The sequence below is a fragment of the Moschus berezovskii genome, chromosome 1, assembly GCF_049115385.1.
Source record: "Moschus berezovskii isolate FMDL1 chromosome 1, NW_MosBer_1.0, whole genome shotgun sequence".
Classification (NCBI taxonomy): Eukaryota; Metazoa; Chordata; class Mammalia; order Artiodactyla; family Moschidae; genus Moschus; species Moschus berezovskii.
In genome coordinates this window covers 101,971,017-101,996,958 of record NC_142460.1, presented here as the reverse complement: position 1 = coordinate 101,996,958, position 25,942 = coordinate 101,971,017, and the positions used below count along the sequence as shown (strand labels likewise).

At 43.1% G+C, this 25,942-nt stretch overlaps 1 protein-coding gene across 3 annotated transcripts in view; it reads right to left on the bottom strand.

The window, feature by feature from the left end:
* Positions 1-25,942, bottom strand: part of MASP1 (MBL associated serine protease 1) — a 50,503-nt gene that overhangs the window by 22,414 nt on the left and 2,147 nt on the right. For all 3 annotated transcript variants that reach the window (XM_055408362.2, XM_055408371.2, XM_088838346.1), the window contains exons 2-3: positions 21,617-21,848; positions 1,003-1,180 (exon numbers count right to left, since the gene is read on the bottom strand). In XM_055408362.2, coding sequence (XP_055264337.2) covers positions 1,003-1,180; positions 21,617-21,848 — 410 coding nt within the window. The remainder of the gene's footprint in view (positions 1-1,002; positions 1,181-21,616; positions 21,849-25,942) is intronic.

The window sequence follows — 25,942 nt, the reverse complement described above, 5'->3', positions numbered from 1 at the left end:
AGCCTACCAGGCTCCTCCATCCATGGGATTTTCTAGGCAAGAGTACTGGAGTGGCTTGAGGGATACAAAATGGTGCAAGCACTGTGGAAAAAGTCTATAAGACAATTTCTTATAGAGTTAAACATACACCTACACTGTGATTAATCAATTTTGATCCTAGATATTAATATACACCCCACAGAAGTGAAACATATGTGAAACATATGAAAACATATATTTACAAAATGGCTTGTACAAAAAAGTTTGTGGAAATTTTATTAATGAGAGCCAAAAAAAATGGATAGAACCCAGGGGTCTGTCAGTAGGAGAATGGATAAATAGATTGTAGTATATTTATACAATGGAAAATTACTCTGCCAGGAAAAGAAATAGTTACTAATGAATTGGAACAACATTAATGAAAATCAAAGAATTTGTGCTGAGTAAAATATTTCTCATCTCCAAAATATAATCTGTATGTGTTCATTAATATAAAGTTTTGCAAGAGGCAAAACTAATCTATGGTAGTGGAAACAATCAGGACTGTTGTGGTGACCTCTAAGGCGATAGGAGTGTGGTGTAATTGGAAAGGAGCATAAAGGAACTTTGGGGGTTAGTGGTAAAGCTCAATATCTTGTTAGGGATTTAGTTATGTACAAATATAAATTTTTCAAAGCTTAACAAATGTACTTAAGATTTATGCATTTCATTGAATATATAGATTTTACATTAAAAGAAAAAACTGTGAATAGCTGTCGAACCCTAGATAAACAATATAAACGCTAAAGTATTTAGGAAGAAGAGTACTGATGTCTGCAATTTATTTTGAAATGTGTCAAAAAGGATGAATTGATGGACAGAGGATAGATAGATGGATAGATGTGTGATAGACCAAATGCAGTAAGACATTAGTGGTAGAATTTATGTAGTAGGTATTCATTTTAAAGAAGAGAGCACAAGACAGTTTTAATTTTGAGAGAGAAAGGGAGATGTGGGGATGAGTCACCCACTTCTCCAACTTACCCACAGCCATGTAGTGAGCATCAAATCCTGTGAATCGCTCTTCATCGGAGAAATCTGACCGGAAAGTGATGGACATAAAGGAGCCGGGGGAGAGAACCACTTCCTGGCCAGGGGTTTGTTCTGTGTCCGTGGTCTCCCTGCCACAGAAGGTTGCCAACACCTGGTCTTCAGTTTCTACCTTTAGGGTCAAAAAGAAAGGGAACAAGATGTGCAGCTTCCCAAATTAGCTTCTCTGCTGGTCTCAAGGAGAAAAGACAGAGGAGCTGCCCACAAGTGGACCAGGCAGCCTGGGAAGCCCAAAGAAAGAGGCTTAGGAATTCTGGAATTTGAGGAAAGACACATTACAGGTTAAGCCAATGTGTCTGTCCTCTCCCCGTTTCATTCATTTTGTTTAGGTCCATCAGAAGTAGCTTCACATTAGTCCTGTTGGCAACAAAATGGCTTTGTTAAAAAAAAATTCAATGCTAAAATTAATCTTCATATTTAATAAAACAGGAGAGTTAGATTTCACAGATGGATTCTAGATACAACAGGAACTTACGTTTCCAGGAAAAGAAACTTTATACACAATATAAGTCATTCATTGAGAATTCAGTGTGTGCCAACCACGGAACAAAGCGTGGGATGGGGATGATGGGAGATGAGTAAGCCCCTGAGCTGTGCGTGCGGAAGGGCTTCCCGGGTCTCTCAGTAGTCAAGAACCCACCTGGCAATGCAGGAGACACAGGACACTTGGTTTCAATCCCTGGGTCAGGAGGATCCCCTGGGGTAGGAAGTGGCAACCCATTCCAGTATTCTTTCCTGGAAAATTCCATGGACAGAGGAGCCTGGCAGGCTACAGTTCATGGGGTCGCAAAAAGTTGGACACAACTAAGTGGACTAAACACACACATGCCCATGGGGAGGCAGTATTCAGATGGCGGAAAACAGACAGAGCTATCATACAGTGTGACAAGTGTCTTGTGAAGAATGTACTCAGAAGGAGTCAAAAGATCCCCACTGGAATATAAGCTATGGGAAGGTGAGACTTTTAGTTAATTAATTACTTTTTTATTGGTATATTTGAGCTTTATTTTTAAAATGATACATTATCTATATCAGAATTGGAATTTTTAAAAATGTAAATATGCTTTTTATTATTATTTTTATTGAAGTATGGTTTATTTACAATGTGTTAGTTTCAGGTATAAAGTAATTCAGTTTCACACACACACACATATTCTTTTTCATATTCTTTTCTTTACAGTTATATCTTCAGTGCATGAAATAGGACCTAGAATATAGCAGTTATCCAATAAATATTTGTCAGCCAGAACTAAAAGTGCAAGACCTATTTTGAGAACAATGAGAAGCCAGAAATTCTGTGAGGATTGTAGGAAAAGATATATTTGGAGGAATAGGTTGAAACTAGATTATTATTGACTTTGAATTACATAACAAGTGACTTGAAATCCCATGGACAAAGGAGCCTAGTGAGCTTCAGTCCATGGGTTTGCAAAAGAGTCGGGTACGGCTGAGCGACTAAACAACAAAAAGGGGAGTCACGTAATCAGAACTGTATTTAATAGGTAGTCTTACTAATACAGAAACTATTGGAATCACCCCAAAATAGCTGCATTTTTTTAAGACTCAGCTGCAAAAATAGCCTATTTGCTAAAGAATTACATATTTCGCAAGAGCCAGGGGCCCTGGGTAGATTCAGAGACCCAATGAGAGATTCTAAACTGGTGTTTAAAGCCGATTTTGTGTGTTTGGTTTGGGAAGCAGTGTTGTAGCTGGCTGGTATATTTATATGACTACCATAATTTGCTTACCTACCATTCTATCATTTATATCTATCTTGATCCTTTTAAGGAACCATTTCTTTCTGCATCCTCCAGATTGATATTTTAGCCAAGATGCATGAGAAAAATCTGACCAAGAATGATGTCTGTTGCCTTTCAAAATCTTTAAAGGAAAGTTCTCAAAGGCTGCCTATCTCTAGTAGCTTCTAATGAATTGTTTTGTTCATTAGTTTAGTGTGTCAGAAGTATCTTGACATTTGACACTTCTATTTTGAAACTAATGATTTATTTATTTAAAATAAGTGGGAGCTTTAAAGGAAAACAATTTGCCCTGGCAACAAAACACGAGGACAATTAATCACTAACTTTGGGAATTGAAGTGTAAACAGAAGATGAGATCATGGCTTTGCTATGTTTTCCTCTTCTCTGCAGATACTAGCCAAACTCACACCAGCCTTATTGCTGTAAAGTGTTCCAATCTGCACACAGCTGAAATGTCACTTTCTTGAACATCTCTGCTGCTTTGTTGTTTTGATGATCTGAGTTTTCCAGGTAGCTGAAGTTTTACCTAACTATGATTTTTTAAAAAATTGGGGTGTTTGTGTGTGTAATGCTTTTCAAAGCGCTTTATTCAAATCCCTGCTTTCTCAGGTAAAATATACGAACATCAAGTTTCTTGGGGATATTGAGTTTTGTAATGTTGCTTGCCCTGCATTGAAAGCCCCCAGACTATAAAGCCTTTGCAATTCTTATGTCTTCTTTATGTAGATAGGGTTTTATTTACTGTTTTAAAATCAGGTTCAGTTCAGTTCAGTTCAGTCGCTCAGTCGTGTCTGACTCTCTACGACCCCATGAATCATTAAGCTGCTATCACTAGAATTTAATGAGACTAAGACTAAATACATAAAGAGTGAGGGTCTGGGAGAAGGCTTCTTCTTTGAGTAACCACATGAGCTGGAATGCACTATCTTGGTGACCTCTGCATTGGAGTGAAATGTTTAGACCTGACTGTTAGAGGTCCTGACCCCTATTTCTGACTCCACCAAAAAGTGGTATATGACTGACTCCTATAGTGCTCAATTATCCACCTGGTAAACCAGGAGTTTGAACTAGCTGAGCTCTACGTTCTCTTCCAGTCCTGACATCCTAGTATTCTAAAAAGGCATCATATCCATACATTAAATAAACCAACTAGAGCAGGGGTCCCCAGCCTCTGGGATCTAATGCCTGATGATCTGAGGTGGACATGATGTAATAAGAAGAGAAGCAAAGTGCATAATAAATGTAATGCACTTGAATCATCCTGAAACCATCTCCCACCCCCGGTCTGTGGAAAAATGATCTTCCACAAAATCAGTCCCTGGTGTCAAAAAAGTTGGAATTCGTTGAACTAGAGAATGGTGAGGAGGAGTTTCAACACGGAGATTGCTTCCTAACTAAGAACTTGAACCTGTTTGTGGTCTATACCCTTGTGCTCTGGAAGCAATTACTAATGAAGAGTCAAGCCTGGAGCATCAGCGCTTCTGGACACAGCAGCCTCATTCCTCATTTGCTATCCCCGAGGTCTCCAGGGTTCTATAGTATGGGTTCCTGTTCTGTAGCATGAGACTTTCAAGTGAAACCAACCAGAGATCTTTCGAATCAGGGAGAGACATATTGAAGGTCTATGATAAACAGCCTCCCTTCTTGTAACTTCAGGCTTAAGGATACCTAAGTTTATGATGGCAGATAAACAATCCTCACCTGTAGAGCCTCACTATTTCAGAGGACAGGTAAGCATGCCCCAGCTGAGGACCATGGGAAAATCTGAGTCTGATAGACCTTTAAAAGCCGGGAAGAGAAGGCCACAGGGCCCTGGGAATTCAGCCTGCAGCTCCAGATAGAGCCTGGAGGGAGGGACCTTTAAGAGCTATTTCAATCCCCTCCTTCTAGAGGAAACTGAGGTCCAGAGAAGGGCAGTGACTTGCTCAAGAGTAGAGAGATAACCACGAGCATTTCCTGATACCAAATTTGTTTTTGGAACAGTTCTGACCCTGGAGAAAGGAGCCCACCAATCCAGAGAGTGCAAGGCAAATGACACAGGCATTTTGCCAAACAACTTTTCTGGCTCAAGGGCCTCTTGAAACTTTATCTGGTGTGCATGGACTGTCTCCCAGAGAGGATGTGGCTCAGTGACAGCTCTGGTCGTAACCTAAACAGAGGGGTCACTGGCCCTACTTAATATTTGCAGCCCTTGCTATGACTGTAAAATTCTACAAAACCCATTGACTTCTGAGTACAGATGGAGGATTGAGCCCTGGCTTCTGTTTGGACTGTCCCTGTACTAGGGTCATTGTATTAACATGATGGGGGGAAACACCTTATCAAATGAAAACAAAAAATTCACAATAGTAGAAAACCATTTGGCTGGGGATCACAGACTGTTTTATTTTTCTACTTATTATGGGCAGCCGTGTCCTTTCAGCCGTGTCCTATTGTGATTTTCGGCGCTAACATATGGATGCATGTCCTCAATTTGCTTTCTTTCATCTCAACAAATATTTATATACCAAGTTCTGTCCTCATTATAACATGAAGGATGCCAAAAACTACTAATTTATTGCAGGTGCTTAATAAGCAAGCCCCCTGCCTCTGGGAATATAAAGTTTAGTAGGAAAATAAGTACTCACATGTGTCTGTGTTAGGGAATTACCAGATTATAGTTACTGCAATGAAAACTAGGAAGTTCCTGGGGTTATAAGATGGGAAAACATTGCATCTAGCCTAGGGGAATCAGAAAACAGGAAGAAGAGAATGGTTTCTGAGCTGGGACCGAAAGGTTAGTAGGACATAGGCAGGTAGAAACTGTAGGTGGAGGGCTGGGAAGGGGGCAGTAGGGAGGACATCTAGGTAGAGGGAGTAGCAAAGTTCTGAGGGCATCTGGAGTCTCAACTGCCCCTCCCTACCCACCACTGCCTGATATAGGAAAGGGGTTCTGTTGAGGACAGGGAGCAGGGAAGAGAGATCGAAGGAGGAGAAACCAGAGTCTGCTTTCTACGAGTTGTCTACCTTAGTAGAAACAGCACAAACCTCCTAGGCAAAGCTAAGGCAGGGCAGCAGAAAACTTGGTGAACTTTCTGTGAGAGCACAGCTATGGCCTCTTTCCACGTGTCCATAAAATGATCTCATCAGAGACTATCAGTGCATTGACATCCACCCAGTGACAAACTTGAAGCCGAGATGATTTCAATGAATCAATCAAAGCCATTATCTAGGGAGTGGTGGCTTCAGGTTCACACTGCAGTTTTCTGATCCCCCAATCAGTGATGTCTCACGCTCCTTTAAGACACAAGGTGAACAAAAATGGCTGCCCACTACTGTGTGATAGCCCTTATATGTGGAATCTAAAAAATAATATGAATTGACGAATATAACAAAAAAGAAACAGACTCACAGATACAGAGATCAAACCAGTGGGTGCCAGTGGGGAGACGGGAGGGTGGGGACAAGATAGGAGTAGGGGATTAAGAGGAAGGAGCTATTATGTATAAATAAGTAAGCTACGAGCATACATTGTACACACAGGGAATACAGCTAATGGTTAATGATAACTATAAGTGGAATTTAACTTTTAAAAATTGTGAATCACTATGTTGTACCCGTGTAACTTACATAATAATGTATAAAGAAGGTTGAATGCTAAAGAATTGATCTTTTGAACCGTGGTGTTGGAGAAGACTCTTGAGAGTCCCTTGGACTGCAAGAGATCAAACCAGTTAATCCTAAAGGAAATCAACCCTAAATATTCATTGGAAGGACTGATGCTGAAGCTGAAGCTCCAATACTTTGGCCACCTGATGTGAAGAGCCAACTCATTGGAAAAGACCCTGATGCTGGGAAAGATTGAAAGGAGGAGAACAGGGTGACAGAGGATGAGGTGGTTGGAAGGCATCACCGATGCAATGGACATGAATTTAAGCAAGCTCCAGGAGATGGTGAAGGACAGGGAGGCCTGGAGTGCTGCAGTTTTTAGGGTTGCAAAGAGTTGGATACTAGTGAGTGACTGAGCTACAACTGTATATCAACTCTACCTCATTTTATTTTCCAAAAGACTGTGATATAAATCCAAATACCTCAGAAATTTGCTTGTCAATGTTCCCAAACTACATCCTTGAGCCCCTTTGACATCTTCTCTGGACCCTTGGAGAGCTATTCAGGCTTAATTTAGGCAGATATTCGGAGAGTGTGCTGATTGCCTTCAGAGGTCACATGGCTCCACCGACACCTTAATTTCAGACTTCTGGCCTCTAGAACTGTGACAGAAGAAATCGCTATATATTTGTTTATTTATAATTAAATGAATAAACCACTAGTTTAATGGTAATGTATTATGACAGCCCTATGAATTGAAAATGCTCTGTAAATAGGTTTTTCTCATTTGTAAAATAGTGAAAATAATAGTATTTATAAATCAGAGGACTTGGTGAACATATACGTAAACTATGTAGATAGTTATCTGAAATATAGTCAGCACTCAGTAAATCAGAGAGAAAAACAGGAGCGCTAAGATTGAGCCAACTGAGGTAGCATCTTTCTGGACTCGCAGATAAGTGGCGTGTGGGTAATTTCACACATTTGAAGAAGAATGAAGAGATTGAAACCATTCCTGGATGCCTTGTTTTCTGGTCCACTCCTTCATTCCTAACCTCAGTGGAGCCAGCAACACAGACCTCTCTTCTTATGAGGCCCCCAGATCACAGGTTAATGGGGTGGGAAGGGAACTGAGCGAGCCGTTGCCACACGGCCTTCTCATCTGAAGGTGCAACCTTAGGTCTCTTTGACTCTCTGTACTTTACAAGCTTCCTAATGGTCCTGGGAGGTGGGTGACGTGGTGAAGATATTTTCCTGATTTTGTACGAGTGGACCAGAGTAATTTAAAGGATCTCTGACAGCTTTCATCCACAAGAGAATAATATCAAGTCCAGGAACCTCCCCCTTTCTTTCCTGGGTTTCAAAAGATTTCTCTAGATGTGTGAATTTAGGTCAGTGTTTTAGTGACAGCCCTGGATCCAGAACTCCTGATTCCAGGGACTGGGCCAGGGGCAACAGCCCAATGTTACTACTTTACTCAGCTGCCCAAATTGCAGTTAAAGATCATGAAAGTGAAAGTCGCTCAGTCATGTCTGACTCTTTGTGACCCCATGAACTATACAGTTCATGGAATTCTCCAGGCTGGAATACTGGAATGGATAACCTTTCCTTTCTCCAGGGGATCTTCCCAATCCAGGGATCAAACCCAGGTGTCCCGTACTACAGGCAGATTCTTTACCAGCTGAACCACCAGGGAAGTCCAAAGACCATGAGAAGGAGCAAATTAAAAGTACCAGATGCTAGACAAGAACCTGGGACAAAAAAGAATAAAAAAAGGAGATGTGTGTATGTGTTGCATTTCAGAAGTTCTTGAAAGCCACATAAGTAAAAATAGCACAGCTGGTGTGGTTAAGACTCAAGTTGGCCATATTTGAGAGGGGCTGTAGGTTGTTGCTTCAGTCCTGACCAAATCATTTGGCTATAAAATAATAATGATAATAATAATTAAGTACTACTAGTCGAGTTGACTCACTGGAAAAAAGTCTGATGCTGGGAAGGACTGGGGGTGGGAGGAGACAGGGACGACAGAGAATGAGATGGCTGGATGGCATCACCGACTCGATGGACATGAGTTTGAGTGAACTCCGGGAGTTGGTGATGGACAGGGAGGCCTGGCGTGCTGTGATTCATGGGGTCGCGAAGAGTCGGACACGACTGAGCAACTGAACTGAACTGAGTAGTGCATGCTTAGTCCCTTAGTTGTGTCCAACTCCTCGCAACTCTGTGGACTATAGCCCAACAGGTTCCTCTGTCTATGGGATTTTCCAGCAAGAATACTAGAGTGGGTTACTATTTCCCCCTCCAGGGGATTTTCCTGACCCAGGGATCAAGCCCACATCTCCTATGTCTCCTGCGTTTCTAGGCAGATTCTTTACCTGTTGAGCCACTGGGGAAGCCCACTAGCAGAAATAGTAGTACTAGGAATAGAAATAATCCACCCCCACTTTCCATGTGAAATTTTCAGTTGACAGGGTATTTTCAACCATCTTTAGGTAGTCTTGCAGTGAATGCACTTCAGGTAGATAGTAGTTTCTGGACCAGACTGGTGATATGAATCTCCAAGTTCACATAGCCTGGGAGTAGCAGACCTAAGACAAAACCTAAATGTCCTGACATGAGTCAGCCCTGGTTCAATAACTGGAATTACAAGACCATAGCAGATCAGAGATAGAAAGGATATTAAAGGCTATCTTTTTCCTCTCTTAGATGGGGAAACTGAGCTCAAAGAAGTAACTGGTTGAAAGTCACATGGCCACATAATGGTGAAGCCACTGTCAAGTAAGTTCAAGTAAGAACCTCTCAACGGAGCTGGGGGAACCTCCTAACCCTAGCAAGGTATGTATCGTGCACATTCAAATACTAGACGCTGTAAGAATGGGTTAGCATAAGAACGGCCATCTTAGAGGCCGGAAAAACCATTTTACTGAGTACGTGACTTGAGGGAAGAAGAACTAGATAAAACCTGGGAGACAAGTTAATCATAAGTACCAGGAAGGCAAGTTAATCTTAAACACCAAGGATGTGGGCGGCTTCGACACTGAAAATTAGGTAAACAGGTCTGATAAACTTATCTCCTTAAGACCCCAGGAGAGAGATAGGCACAGCTGTGTGTGTGTGTAATGAAAAAATTCCTGTGAGTTAGGTAATTTAGAAATATCATGATTTGAAAATGCTATATAACCCCTTGGCTCTGAGTGCTCGGGGTCCTTGTTGAAACCCGCTGCGTCGGGCGGACACTTGGACCCCAGCTAGCTGGAAATAAACCTCGCTGTGTGTCTTGCATTATCGTGAGTGTCCTCTGTTCCTTTGAGGGAAGGGCGACTCCGGACTCTAACAGACGCCACTAACAGTGTGAGGGCCTAGACCCGCTGGCAGGTCCTTAGAATCCAGGAATCCCACTGCTACCAGGGAGGATTGCCCATTTGCCAAGAGGGCCCTGTGCAGAAAAGGAGATGGTCTATAGGCAGCAGAGCATGGGGAGAAGAAAAAGCTGGCTGGGGAGGGGTAATCTCCAGCGTGGGAAGCAGGCATCCCGCAGGTGGGAAACTGGCGGTGCCCGGCATCTCAGTGTGGCAGGGCTGGGGGTGTGGGCTGAAGCGCCTGGGAGTCATGGCTGGGAAGGGGGGCCAGGAAGGACTTTACTCTCTTTGGCCTGTGAATGGCTTAGACTCTCCACACACCCCTTCTGTGACTTCAGAGACAGGCCTATTCACATGCAAATCTCCTTTGGGACTGGGAGGCTGAGCCCCAAATGGTTCGGGGCAGAAAAATAGCCTGGGGACAGGCAAAAACAAAGCCTTGTTGTGTTCTTCTGTGGCAGAGGCAGCCTGGCTCCAAGTCAGTCGCAGTCAGCACTGGGGTGAAAGCAGTGATTAAGTAAGTGCCTAGCAGAGAGAAGGGACCCGCCGCGGGCCAGCGTCGCCAGGCACTTTCCAGGAATGTGTGAGCTGGTGTGTCTCTCTAATATTGCCCAGGACTCTATCCTGCACCTGTCTGAAAGTACATCCTCAAATTTTCACAGGGAAAATTTTAAGGTCCCTGGAATAGGGACCTAAAGACCTGGGTTCTGGCCCCCACTCTACCACTCATATGTGTTATTTCAACCTCTCCCCAGCACATGCCCTGGAGCTGGCTCATATCAACCTATAGGGACCAATTGTCACTTCTCAGGGATTTTTGCTATGCTTTTTTTAGACACAGCCATTATGAAATATTCAGTTTCATAAACTTACAGTTAAATAAATTATATTAAAAAGAAATAAATTATGTAAAAATGCATCACCGCCTAACAATTCTAAAATTTTACCATTATCTCTGCATTTGAGTTTACTAACTTCTAGAATATTGGAGTGGTGAAGAGCGGGCTCCTGTCTGCCCTCCCAGTCCACCCTCCAGTCCAGACCCAGTTGCAGATTATGATAAGCACACTGCTGGGTTCTGGCTCAGTTTTCACAAACATACTAGGTGGAACTTCCTTCTATCCTCTAAGAGTCAGGAGGTGAAACGACACATGGGCAGAAAAGCAGCTAGTAAAGTCTGCCATTGCCTGTGAGCATTCAGCAGGGACCTTATTTCCCAGGCCCCGTGGCGATCCAGCTCCCATCTGTACCTCTGTCTTCATCTTATACCCCTCTCCCTTGTGCTCCAGGCACACAACCCTCCTTGAAAGTGAAAGTCGCTCAGTTGTGTCCAACTCTTTGCGACCCCATGGACTATACAGTCCATGGAATTTTCCAGGCCAGAATACTGGAGTGGGTAGCCTTTCCCTTCTCCGGGGGATCTTCCCAACCCAGGGATCGAACCCAGGTCTCCCACATTGCAGGCGGATTCTTTACCAACTGAGCCACAAGGGAAGCCCAAGAATACTAGAGTGGGTAGCCTTTCCCTTCTCCAGTGGATCTTCCCGACCCAGGAATCGAACCGGGGTCTCCTGCATTGCAGGTGGATTCTTTACCACCTGAGCTACCAGGGAAGCCAGGCTTCCTTGCTGTTCTTCAAATACACCAGGCATTTTCCCTCTAAAGTCTTGGCTGTTCTCTGGTTGAGAGCTTTTCCCCAAAAGCCACATGGCCGACTTCCTCAGTTTCTTCGTCTTTGCTCAAATGTCACCCTTTCATCTAGGACTGCCTTGACCAACACATTTCAATCATAACACCCACTCTTCTTCACCCTGCTCTATTTCATTTCTTTGCCTATTACCTTACTGGTGGCGGTGGTGGTTTAATTGCTAATTAAGGTCCAACTCTTTGCAACCCCATGGACTATAGCCCGCCAGGCTCCTCTGTCCATGGAATTTCCCAGGCAAGAATATTAGAGTGGGTTGCCATTTCCTTTTCCATATCTTACTACTCACTATATAATTAGCTTTGGATTGTGTTTAGTGTTTATTGTCTGTTCCCCCCAGAGTAATGTAAGCAGTGCCAATAAACATTTCTGTCTTAATTACTGCTATACTCCAAGTGCTAGTAAATGGTAGGCATTCAATGAAGATTTATTGAATAAATGAATACTTCCCTTTCCCTTTGTCTTGCATGAGCACCCCAAAGTAAATTCACGCTCTGCTTTTTACTAAGGTGTGTCTGAGAGCAGCCTGTGTACACTTATGCCCACAGATTTGCACACCAGGGCACTCCAGAGCATTCCACCTCACTCTTGCCCACATTTTCTGCCTCAGAGCTGGGACCATCCTTCTGTTTTTCATCACCCCCAAGGCTGTGCTGCTTGCACCTCCTGCATAAAATAAGCCTTTGTCATACTGTTTCTGAAGCTCATTTTCACCTCCTGATTCTTCTGAATCAACTAGAATGGATTTGGGAACCGGGTATCTCAGGAGTGGAGGAATTCCACTAGGGAATACAATTGAAATTCATGAGAAATATTTGGTCATTCTTCTTTTCCTTCAGGGGCAAGCCCTCCTGTCTGCTCCCAGAGAATGAGCGGAGCTGCATCAGTAGTTGAAGGTTGAGGGCATGCTCGGAGTAAACAGAGCAGTGCACAGAGATCAGGAGCTGGGGGTCAGAGGAGTCAGTCTTGGAGCGGGGCCATGGGAGGGATTTCTCTCTCACTGCACAGCAGGATGCAGACTGACCCAGCAAAGCTTGGGAAAGGAGAATCAGGACTGGAAGGACTGGGAGAGGCCAGCCAGTCCAATTTTCTCATTGAGCAGATGGAGAAACTGAGGCTGAGAACAGACAGGTGACTTGCCAACGTCTTGGCAGGAGTCAGTGGCTCACCTCTAAACCAGAGCCCTTTCCTTTATGCTCACCACCAGAAGACCCATGCTTTTTCCTGTTCTGCCCCCCAGGACTGTGTTCACTACAAGAAACAAACACAGACACAGGCCCTGAGCTCATGAGGCTGACAATCCATGCAATGACCTTGAGTTTACTATTAGAACTTGTGTACCACAGACAGATAAATCAAACACTTTCCATCCTTCATAGCACAGATTCCATTTCCTCTTATTTTTATAAAATATTTTTTCCTCGCAAAGTCAGGATAAGAGAGAAAGTTCTTTAACAAAACCTAGACAACACAGGGGCCCTCAAGGTCCCACAGTTTTTCAAAATTTTACAAAATTTCTCTTGTAACCAGGAAGCATATACAAATCCCGATACTCCATTCAGGATAAAACCTGTTCTGAGAAGGTGCAAACAGAGACACCCAATCTTAACTTGGGAGTAAGAAGACCAGGGATTGAGACCTGGTTTTGCTATAAAGTCCTAGACGAAAGCACTTAAGCTCTTGATGCTCAGTGTCCTTTCCTGTAAATTAGGTGTAATAATTCTGGCTCTCCCTAGTCTGTGAGCATCAAAGAAGGTAACAGATTAGAAAGTGCTGTGAAATGAAAATATCTCCTTTCATATCAATAAACAGGAAATATCATAGCCATTGTTGATTTCTGGCCTCCAAACGTGAATGAGGGCTCCCAAAACTGGCATCCAGCAGATGCTGTCACCTCTCGACCATGATTGCTAAGGAGCTGGGGGAATGCAAGAAGCAGCCATCTGCCACTCCTTAAGGTGAACAAGGAAACAGGATTTGGCCCCCGAGAGTGGAGGTGCATATGAAAGAAATGAATCCACTGAGCCCAGAAGCTTGTATCTTCCCATATATAGAACGCTAAATTCCTTAACTTGAAATCTGATCTTTGATGTTCAGATTGCCTGCTCTGTTTGTTGCAAGCCAGTATATAGTTGGACTCCCCCTCTGGCCTCCTTGGAACAGTTTTCTCAGAGCTACTGAGATGCTGCCTCCTGGGCTGGGAGTCCTAAACATTCCCACCAAAGAAAATAGCTCTCTAATTTCAGGTTGTGACTATATTTTTTAGTTGACACTGCCATAAACTTGTGTTACTACAAGGTGAACACACAGCAGAAATAAACAGCCTCTTGCATTTGATCAGTCAGTTCAAAGTACTTTCCCATAAATTGAGAAACTCAGTGACTTGAGCAAGGTCATGGGCAACCAGTTAGTGTTAGAGGAGATGAGGAAACGGACACTCACTGAGCATCCAGTAATGCCAGCTGGCGCTTCAGTACTCACACCCTTGCCATCATCACCACTGAAATAATACTTACTGAGCTCATTACATAGGCATTGGACACATGCAAACACAGCATTTACCTCACTTGGCATTCACAATAATAAGCCCAGGAGACAGGCATTATTGTTATCCCTATTTTACCGTAAGTAATGGAGATAGGACCTGACTCTAGGTCTGACTGGCTCTAGATCCTGATCTCCAAACCATTGAAAATGTTTGCCTTTTCACAGTATTGATTCCACTCACAGCCATCATTTCACTCAAATCCTCACATAACCTTTGAGGAAGGTACTGTATTATTAAGTCTTTTTTTTTTTGGTATAATCACAAAACCAATGCTTAGGGAGATCAAGGCATTTAGGGAATTGTTAAATAGAAATTGTTAAATTCCTGTTTATCCTTCAAGACTTATCTCAAACATCAACCATTTCCAAAGCCTTTTCTGAACCTCCAGAAATGACCACTTTATAGCATATATACTACCTCATACTCTTGTGTTCCTCTTCCTGGCTTTACTTATTAATTATATATTTGTCTCATGATATACTATGAAATTGTGAGTTCCTGTAGGGCAGGTATTGTTTTACTCATCTTCATGGGCCCCATCTTTGGTGCGGTGTCCAACTTACAGTAGGATTTCAATAGAATTCTTGGACTTCATTCCATAGACAGTGGGGAACCGTTGAAAGGTTTTGAGGGTGGCACAATCAAAGCAGTGTTTAAGAGCTTCTCTCTGGACACATGTAGAGGGAGGATTGGACGGGGAGAGACTGACCTCTGGTAGACATTTAGGAGGCCATTATAATAAACTAGGTGAGAAGAACAAGAACTGGAACTAAGGGGCTAAAGTGAAGAGAATGGGAAAAAATATTGACTATATCAAGAATATAGGATTAAGAGGAGAAAAATGGTGTTATATCATAAGAGCATTTAACAGTTGCCAGTTGAGTTGTATGCAATCAACAAGAGAAGGAAAAAGAGAGAAAGAGAATGAAAGCCAAGTGTAGGTTTTTATTATGTCCTTTTCCAATGAACAGATGCCATGAAGTGAACTTGAAAACAGGATGTGTGAATCTGCTGTTCCCTTGGTGGTTCTGATTTCCGAGTATTTTTTGCAGTAAGTATAGCTCCAGGGCTCCTTTCTCAGCACAAATCAGTTACTTCACCTGATGTTCAATTAAAGGAACCATAATTGGTTGCATTTCTGGAAAAAAAAAAGTCTCTTCGGGACATTCTAAAAGACAGTGCCCTACTATATTTAAGACATTAAGTTTGATTATAGACAACACTTGCCTTCAGTTCAGTTCAGTAGCTCAATCGTGTCCGACTCTTTGCAACCCATGGACTGCAGCATGCCAGGCCTCTGTTCATCACCAACTCCCGGAGCCTACCCAAACTCACGTCCATTGAGTCAGTGATGCCATCCAACCATCTCATCCTCTGTCATCCCCTTCTCCTCCTGTCCTCAATCTTTCCTAGCATCAGGGTCTTTTCAAATGAGTCAGCTCTTTGCATCATGTGGCCAAAGTATTGGAGTTTCAGCTTCAGCATCGGTCCTTCCAATGAATATTCAGGACTGATTTCCTTTAGGATGGACTGGTTGTATCTCCTTGCTGTCCAAGGGACTCTCAAGAGTCTTCTCCAACACCACAGTTCAAAAGCATCAATTCTTCAGCACTCAGCTTTCTTTATAGTCCAACTCTCACATCCATACAACACTTGTGTTATATTACACTTAAAAGCCTAAGCATCCGTATGATGGGGGATTTCACTGTGACTTAATATTTTTAAAGAAAAAAAAGACTGAATGTTTTGAGATATAAATTCTGGTCCCACTGTGACCTTGGCCCAAGAATTGCCCTTCCCTGGGCTTCAGCGTGATGATCATGAAGTTGAACCATGATTCCTGGGGTCTTTGATACATAGAATATCAGGGCTAGATGAGCCTTAGAGACTATCTAGCTCAACTCCCTGTATGTGAGAGAGGAATCCCTTGCCCAGGGTCTCTTAGTTATAGAGAATGGCCACAAGAATCCAGGCCTCCTGCTCCCTGGCCCATGTCTGTGCTCTGCCCCTCGCCTGCGGCATTAACCAGATGTGACTCCTACGCCTGTCTGTGCACTGCAGGAGTCCATACATTGCAGCCACATTCCAAGGAGGCAAATACTGTCGTGCAGATGCTCGTGAGCTTTGAAGACCAAGGACTGCGGGAGATCAGGCTGGAGAGGAATTTTCATAAAGTGAGAGTATCTGGACCACAGCCTTGGGGTCCTGCTCTTCTTCAAGCTCCTGATGTGCAGTGTCAGCAATTCCGTCATCATGACCCTGATGAGCCAGGATGGAAAGGGCGGTTTGTGGAACTGTGTGCGGGCAGAGAGGATTCCTGTGAACTGGAGGGTCCTTTAAACCCACTGCAGGCCTGCCAGGGGAACTCAGTCACGGAGTGAAAGAGCCTCGGGACAGGAGTGTCGTCTCACTGGAAGGGAATGTGTGATATTCAAAGTTTTTTGGAAAAAGAACGGACCTAGAAGGATATATTTACAAGTTCTCCTTAAATGACGTGTCACTAAGGCAATTCCAGCAGACTACAGTCTCTTACCAGAGTGCTTATGGCCAAGGAGCTTGGGGAAGTGGCTGTTGTACCATATTATTACTATTTTCTGGCATTATCCTACTTAGGAAAATGAGGATTTAGTGAGGTCATCTGGAAATCCCTGGAAAGGAGAATTAAGATTAAATTTCTGGAATTTTAGGGACCTTGGAGATCATCTCATCTTACTCCTCATGGAACAAATGAAAGAGCAGAATTTTGTAAAGGGGTATTAACTTATCTGAGGGTGATATAGCCAGCATGCTCACGCTTCATTCAGATAAGAAGGGAAGAACCTCTTTCTCATTCATAGCCAGAAAAGCCACATATCCTGGGGGTAGAGGGTTAGGGAGAGAATGCAATTTGAAAAATTCAATGGGTTTCAACTATATGTGGAAGACTTCTGGGTTTGAAAGCTTCTGAGTTCTCAGATGGAAATACTAGTCTTGTACCTGAATTGAGAACTTAGGGAGTATTTAAGCTGTAATTGGGGCTTCCCAGTTGGGCTTCCCTGATAGCTCAGTTGGTAAAGAATCCACCTGCAATGCAGGAGACTCTGGTTCAGTTCCTGAGTCGGGAAGATCCACTGGAGAAGGCATGAACTACCCACTCCAGTATTCTTGGACTTCCCTTGTGGCTCAGCTGGTAAAGAATCTACCCACAGTATGGGAGACCTGGGTCTGATACCTGGATTGGGAAGATCCCCTGGAGAAGGAAAAGGCTACCGACTCCAGTATTCTGGCCTGGAGAATTCCATGGACTGTATAGTCGATGAGGTCTCAAAGAGTCAGACACGACTGAGTGACCTTCACTTTCACTTTCAGGCAGTGCTAGTCGTAGAGAACCTGCCTGCTAGTGCCGGAGATGTAAGAGACAGGGGTTCGATCCCAGAGTTGGGAAGATCTCCTAGAGGAGGGCAGGGCAACCCACTCCAGTATTCTTGCCTGGGAAATCCCATGGACAGAAGAGCCTGGAGGGCTGCAATCCATCGAGTTGTAAAGAGTCTGAAACAACTGAAGCAATCTAGCACGTGCCCACACATGCACACAACTGTAATTCCCACAAGCTGTGACCTTCAGGGGGACCAAGGAGACTAAGTGAGCAGAGTGAGCTCCTGAGCCACCTTCAGCACCAACAGCCCCACTTCTGTTTCCTGAATCAGGACTACTAGATTTCTAAGAAGAAAAACGTCCACTAGGGGGAAAGTATTTGAAGAACAATAATAACCACGTGGGTCTCGGTGGGTCTCCAACAGCCCTCTGCAGCCTGACGTTCCATCAGTTCTTGAGTCTAGGAGGGGAACTCTGCCAGGGGCGTGTGAGCAAGGGCACTGGGCCTGTCTCCACATGAGCATCAGTTGACAGCTGATCAGGGTGCAATGTCCTTTGAAGGAAGGCCTACTCAGGCCCCGTGGCTGCTAAAACCTATGAAGAGGGACCAGTGATGGTGCTGGACAGCACCATTCTGGAAGGAAGTGAGCTGTGCAAGCCTGAGGAAAGAAATACCTCTCTGTCCAATATATAAATCCCTTCTTCTGAAGGAATTGGGAAAACTGTCAGGCACTTCCGATAGGTGGCTCAAATTCTGTGTTGTTTCACCCAGACTGATTCTTTGCTATGCTCAGAGGTCACAAGTTTAATTTTGGAGCAGAGAGTGGTAAAAGATTGCCTTATCCACTCCAGATCATTTGGGAGTTAGTGGCAGATCTGGGACCAGAACAGGAAGTTCCCAAACTCCAGGCAAGGACCCAGAGCATGCTGCCCTTCCAGAGGGCCTAGTCCCATCTCTTGAATTTTCAGGAAGGTGTCATATCACCCTGGATTCAGTTCAGTTCAGTTCAGTCACCCTGGATAGAAATCATCAATTAGCCTCCAAAATATTCTCCAGCCACAAAAGCCAAGCTTTGGAAATAAATGTATTCCAGTGTCCCAAATTCAGGGTCAGAAGAGGTCTTCATATTCTACTGTGGCCCTTGAAAAGTACAGTGTGTGTGTGTGTGTGTGTGTGTGTGTCATTACAAAATAGCCAATTCCAACCCCTTAATCTGTCTTGTTAGGAGAATCCAGTTATTTGGGAGCAGAGGAGTGGGTTGCGTCCTCTATTGTGTGTTTATCTTCTTGGTAATGGAGTCCAGTGCTGTGCTGTGCTTAGTCACTCAGCTGTGTTCAACTCTTTGCGACCCCATGGGTTATAGACCCACCAGGATCCTCTGTTCATGGGGATTCTCCAGGTAAGAATACTGGAGTGTGTTGCCATGCCCTCCTCCAGGGGATTTTCCCAATCCAGAAATTGAACCCAGGTCTCCTGTATTGAAGGCAGATTCTTTACCAGCTGAGCCACTAGGGAAGCCCCAAAGGTGTCCTAACAAGGTCACACTTGACCTCTGTCTCAATAAGAGGAAAACTTGTTAGAAAAAAAAAAAAATTGCAAATGAATTGAGAGTGAATTCTTGCAGTGGAGGGATGGGAAATAATGAAAAAAAGTCATTGTCACAGCTAAAGAAAAAAAAATTGCAATTTCTATGGCCTTGAGGCCTGAACTACTAATAAAGGCAAATGTTTCCACTGGCAAAATTTCTAGATGTTTGACATGTTTGAAAGTAGATAAAAAGCAGTTAGGAAGTTCACATCTAGCCTTGTCTAAATCAATGGAATTTACTCTTGTATTAAGCTAATGTCTGGTCATTTTCCTTCTGCTAACTTCACTCTCCAACCTAAATATTTGAGAATACAATGGTGGTACAGCTAGGTGAATGGGCTGGGGGATTCTGCTAACCAAATGCCCCTTACCCATAATACATCTGGGATCTTCCAGAGGCTAGATTATATCCTAGAAGACATAACCAACCTGTTTGTTAGAAATTTCAATTTACGATGATGAACACTTAGGGCCTTGGTGAATACTCCCTGTTTGATCCTTGTGACTCTGAGAAGTTGGCTCCATTTGTAATGAATTTATAGAAACTGTATTCAATTTAAATTACCAAGCCACATCATCTCTGAGAGTAGATAGTTTAAACATTTCTCATCCTTTCTTTGTCAATGTTTTATCATCATTACTCTTTTCCACCTTGTGCAGTGGCTCTTTTTCTAGGCTCATCTGTTTTGGTAATGGACTGGATTTCTGGGTCCTTAAATTCTCACAGTTCCTAGCACAGGACATTCAAAGACAGGCAGCAGCACAGAGAGAGCGCGATGGTTCTCACATGTGGAGTTCTTGCTCCTCTGGGGCTATTGATAACTGCTGGAGGCAATTTTGGTTGTCACAACTGGAATGTGAATGCTGTTGACATCCAGTAAGTGAAGCCAGGGATGCTGCTAAAAATCCTATAATTTACAGAATAGCTTTCTTCGGCAAATAGTTATCTGGCTCAAAATGTCAGTAGTGCTAAAATTGAAAAACTGTGCCATGGAGGACCAATTTTAGGAAGTTTTTAGTCACAGAAAACTCATTTTAAATGGGATACTTGATACATAGCCAACATATGTAACCAGCAACACTCACCATTCAAAATGAGTTAATCAGGGTAGGAGTTCACAGCCCCACTTACCAGGCTTCCCCGGGCCCCACCCCAGTGCTTTTATCAGCCTCTGCAGTATCCTAGGGCTCAGTAGAGTACAGCCTGTGAGCAGTCTGGCGGAGCCAAAAGAATGCAGTATTGAAAGTCATAAGACATGGATATAGAATCTTGATCCATCATTTACTAGCTGTACAACCTTGGGTGAGTTGCTTCACCTTCTTGGGGTTGTGTCTTTGCTTGTAAATGGGATAGTAATACACCTATCTCATTGGATTGTTTTAAAGGTTGAATGAGATTGTAAGTGTAAAAGCATCTTGCCGACTCACTTCTTTGCTGATGATCAAACATTCTGGTTAATACCAGGTTAATTCTTACTGAATTATGGCTGTAGAAAAAATGAAACTATACTAATACCAAAAATACAGGAAGTCTATGCTAGAGTGGTTTAATAAGAGCTTCTTCCAGGAAGCCAGAGAGAGGTTATAAGTAGGTTCTTAGGTCTTCACCTCTTTTGGAACCAGATACAACTGTAATATGTGTCATCTCTCAGAAGTACTTTGACCTTTCTTAGCTCCACTTTTCGGAGAAGGCAATGGCAAGCCATTCCAGTACTATTGCCTAGAAAATCCCATGGATGGAGGAGCCTGGTAGGCTGTAGTCCGTGGGGTCGCTAAGGGTCAGACACGACTGAGCGACTTCACTTTCACTTTTCACTTTCACACATTGGAGAAGGAAATGGCAACCCACTCCAGTGTTCTTGTCTGGAGAATCCCAGGGATGGGGGAGCCTGGTGGGCTTCCGTCTATGGGGTCACACAGAGTCGGACACGACTGAAGTGACTTAGCAGCAGCAGCAGCAGCTCCACTTTTAAAAAAGAACAGCTTCATGTCTATGGCATTGCTTGTGGGAACTTTCTAAATTCTGAGAAATTGTTGTTTGAAGCTGTAATCATTTCCTGCTCCTCTTCCCTTTGTTTTTTACATCCATCGCCACTTCCATCTTCTTGATGACCCCTTGCTGTTGCCCATACTCTTTGTTGGTAAAATCCAAACTCTTTAGCATTACATTCAAAGCCCTTCAGAATCTCACTCCAATCCAACCTTCCAACCTCACCTCTTATTTCCCCTGTGGCATACTCTACACTTCTCATGACCTTGATCATTACCTAGGGAACTGGACAGTGCTTTCTAATGCCTCAGCTTTGGATATACTGATAGCTTACTCTGGAGTCTCTTTTGCTTGTTGAACTAAAGGTGACATTGGAGCACAGGTTAGCAGAAATGTTAGACTTTGAGAACAGAAAGGAAAAGGGAAGACTGTATTTGAGTAACACTTTGCCAATTTCATCTTCCCTTAAGATCTTTTCTAGGTCTTCCTACTCAACCTGCACCTGGTGTACCACCCGCAACCTTCATTTATCATGTTATGATGTTGTATGTCTCCCTCACTGGACTGCCAGCCTGGGGCGCAAACACAGCATCTAATCCATCTAGGTTCCTCTAACTCCCAGCATATTCTCCAGTAGGGGAACATCAGGATCTCACCTTCACATAGTCGTATTCACAAAGGTAGGAGGATTCCAAGTTGAAGTGCATGAAGTAAAGCTTGATTCGAAAGCCCTCTGGGACAGTGATATTCCAAGTCACCTCCGAATCACTTGGGTAGGAGTCCGGATAGCCAGGAGACTGGATTTGGCCAAACATATTGTTAAGCTCCACAATGTGGGCTGAGGCCTTCAACAAGGAGAAGCACAGAGCATGAGAGAGAAGGAGCCACCTGGAAGACATGAACGGGTTCACTCACACTCAGATAACGGTCCTTGTCATTTAAGTGAATCAACAGCCAGGAGACCAAGTTCCCAGCATATCACTGACCTGCTGTAATGATTTTTCCCTTATGGGCCTTGCTTATCCACTGTATAGTACTGGAGGATAGTAACTTGATTTCTCAGGTTACTCCCAGTCATGCTTTTTAAAAGATTCAATAATAGTATTAAACTTTCCTAGAAAATATCTTATGTGGGACTCTGAGACATATTGTTTTTTGATTTAAAATATAAATTTCATAGTTAGGCAAAAGCTGATATAATTTCTTCAGCTCAGCTTAATTTAAGAATCAGAAACTCTTGATTCAGTTTTCTAAAAAGTAAGTAATAGTAACATGGAAATATTGAGATAAGGCTTGTACTCAATGATGGGGTTTGCAGTACCTTAAACAAATTTAACAAAATTAATCAAGAAATATAAAATTTTGAATTAAGAAGAAATGACCAAAACAAGTTTTTTTTTTCCCCCTTTGACATGTGTTCTTATAAAAGGATCAAACATTTATAATCTATTTCCAGTTGAAGGAATCCAAGATAATAGACCGTTAAGAGTTGCATAACGGGCATGGGAAATTCAACTAAAACTTACAGAATACACCCAAGTGGCTGATGCAATAATGAGGCAGAATGTCCAAGGCTTGCCAAAAACCTAATTGTCAATGTACAGTACAACCAAGGCATCCAATAGATTGTTCCCCTGCAAGACTCAAGGACCTTGAACTCAAACATCTCAAACCTGGCTCGTCAATTTCTCCCTTAAATCTTATTTATTCTGATTCCTATGTTTTGGAAACTCTTCTGTTCCTCCTCCGTCAATTAATTTAAATGTTCTTATCTGGACTATTGCTACTGAATCCTAACTGATTTCCTTGGCCCCCATTTCAGACCATTTAGCAATCTTCTGCCAAATTTGATTTTCTAAAACACAGACGTGTCCATGTGGCTTCGGTGTGCCTGCAGGGCAAAGCATCTGCTACTGAGCTGGCTGAAGAGCCCTTTTTGATCTGGTGCTGATTTGCCCGTCCAGCTTCATCTCATACCAGCCTGAGGCAGATCATTCTGGAAGCATGCCACAGCCATCCGGGCCTCAACTCCATCACACATGCCCCACTCATTCCTCACCTGGTCATCTCATTGATCCTCCACCATCCAACTCAAAGCTGCCCAGGATACCATGGAATGTCCTTCACTCCAGATTGCAGCTTGCTGTACATGCTTCCAATTAGAGCAATGCTTTAGGCACAGCACTGAAGTTAGGTGTATTTGGGTTCAAATCCCAGTTCACTTCCTTGCTGGCTATGAAATCTTGGGGAATTAGTCTCTGAGTTCAGGTTTCCTCAAATGTAGTGAAGATTATAGTCTCTAATTTACAGAGCTCACATGAATATTAAGGATGATGTATGTAAAGGGCCCAATATAAAGCCTGGCATATAATAGATGATGAATGAAAGAATGAGCTAAAGCATGAATGTGGGGCCAGAGTCTTATTAATACATAGTCTAAAAAGTAAGTTCTGGGGAATTATACCAGCATTTTAACATTAATAGTCAGAATTTGGCTAATTGGAAAGTTGTTTCTCCCAACCTACCCCGCCCTGCTCAGTAAAAAGATGCATATATGCGTCTACATGCATATATATGAATTTTTGAGTGTGTAAACACAATGAGATAACTGCAATGAAATTATCTAGCTGTTTTATATAATATGTACGTAAAAGGTAAATACATGAGTGCAAAAAGGCCTAGAAGGGTATCACTAGGGTATTAACAGTGGTTATCTCTGAAGTGGTAATATAAAATTACACTCAATAAAAATGAGTGCTTTCAATTTTACTTTTGTGTATGTAAAATGCTCAAATGTGTCTAGAAGGACCTTGTGCTATTTTTTCAATTTTGAAAAATAGAGGTAAATTTTTTTCCAAGGCCCCTACAATAGCAACACATGAGATGCAACTAAGGAAACAAAATGTTTTCATCCAATTGCCAGGGTCAATATTTTTATAAACCAATCTGTGGAGGAAGGGCCTCCAAGGCAGAGAGAAAGGCAGGCATGGGTCCAAGCTCTCTGATGAAGTAGTAGGAAAGGTAAGTTTGAAAACTCTGACTTGCAGGGGTCAGGCAGCCCCACTTTGAAATAAGGAAATATACTGATATTTCCAACCTGCGCTGGAAATTCTGGTTAAGTGCCTCTTGAGCAGGGGAGGGCACTAGTCTTAGGTTGGAAGAGCTGGATTCCAGTCCATACTTTTACTTCATTCATCTAACCCATCTCGGGGAAGTCATGTAAGGTCTCCCTCTCAACTTCTTCATTCATTAAGTGTCATAGTAATGACACCCCCCGAGGCTGCTGTCACAGTAAAGGAGGATTGGAGAGTAAGTACTTTGTCAGCTGTCCAGCCCTAGTCAAACATTAGTTGCTGTTACCCCATCAGGCTGCTTCCCGAAAAGCAGGAGTTAGGAATGAGCTTTGGCTCCCAAACTGGACTTCCCTGCAATAGCAACACCCGGATTATGCAAGGCTGAAAGGTCAGCTTTCTCCACTTCTGCTTTTTTCACACCACATGGCGGAGACCCTGAGCTTCCTGCTGCTGGTTCTGTCATGGGCTGGCCCAGGCGGATGGCTCCATCTATCCTCAGAGGCCTCAGACCACGTGTAGTAGGCAACTGGTCAGCGTAGGAGGAAGGCCTGTGAAGCACTCTGTTCTATTTTGTTTGCATTTCAAAACAGTTTCAAACATATGAAACAAATCTCTCTTTTCACATAATAAGCCTGAGCATATGCTCACTTGCTTGCTTGCGGGGCTGCAAATCAAAGAATGTAAGTGGCGGCTTCCATTTCCCATCACGCTCTCTGAGTGTTTTTGGCTTCTGATCCACCAGGCACCGGCTGTACAAATTCTGACACCTGCTATCTATTCTCCGACTAATCAAAAAGTTTAGTTACGTTTGCTTGAAATGTCACAAGTAATATATAAAGCCGGGATTTCATAAGCCCTACTGTAGGAGCAGGCTCTGAGGAATGCATAAAAAATGCCGGCATATAGCCATGGTTGTGGAACGAGTAGCACTTTCTATCCTTTCCATTCACTCCTCACTTCAGCCTACGCAACACCAAGACTGTTTTGGGATAGAGGAGTTGAAAAGGCTTGTGTAGATCTCTTTGACACTCTTACTTGACAGAGGACAAAAAGGATACCCCAAGAGGTGACATGTCACGCCCAGTGCCATATGTTGAGTTAGCTTCCACAGAAAGCAGCAATAACAAAAGCTCACAGAGGAAGCTGGGTCCATGCCCATATCATGCCCAGGCATCTGGCCAAAGCAATTAATCCTGTGAAAAATAATTTAAAAAACCCATAGCTTTATGTGAAAATTAAAAAAAAATACTAATACAAAAGTATTCAGTTTAATTGTTCAGATTTTAGTTTAATTGGTCTGGAGTGAGGCCTGGTCATTGGCATTTTTTAAAAAGTACTATAGATTGTTCTAATGTGCAGCTAGGGTTGAAAGCTGCTGATGTAGAATAATATACTTGGTTGAGAGTCTGGCACAGTATTATAGAAAGAAATCCTAAACTTGAAGCCCAAAGATCTAAATTGGGTCTGGGCTTTTTCAAGATCATCAGTGTGGCTTTAGGCAAGTTGCTTAACTCTTTAATCCTCATGTCTCCATAAACCCTTACCTCATCCAAAATCTGAAGACCAGATGCAACAGTGACTGTACAAGTGCTTTGCAAACTCTGAAGTGTTGTGTCTGTATGAGGCAAAAGACCTTTTAGAGACTTCTAGTGGAGCACTTTTCCAGGAGAAGTTTTGCTATTGAACAACTGAATTCAATGCAGCCAGTAGGGCTTCCCTGGTGGCTCAGAGGTTAAAGCGTCTGCCTCCAATGCAGGAGACCCGGGTTCGATCCCTGGGTCGGGAAGATCCCCTGGAGAAGGAAAAGGTAACCCACTCCAGTATTCTTGCCTCGAGAATCCCATGGACGGAGAAGCCTGGTAGGCTACAGTCCACGGGGTTGCAAAGAGTCGGACACGACTGAGCGAC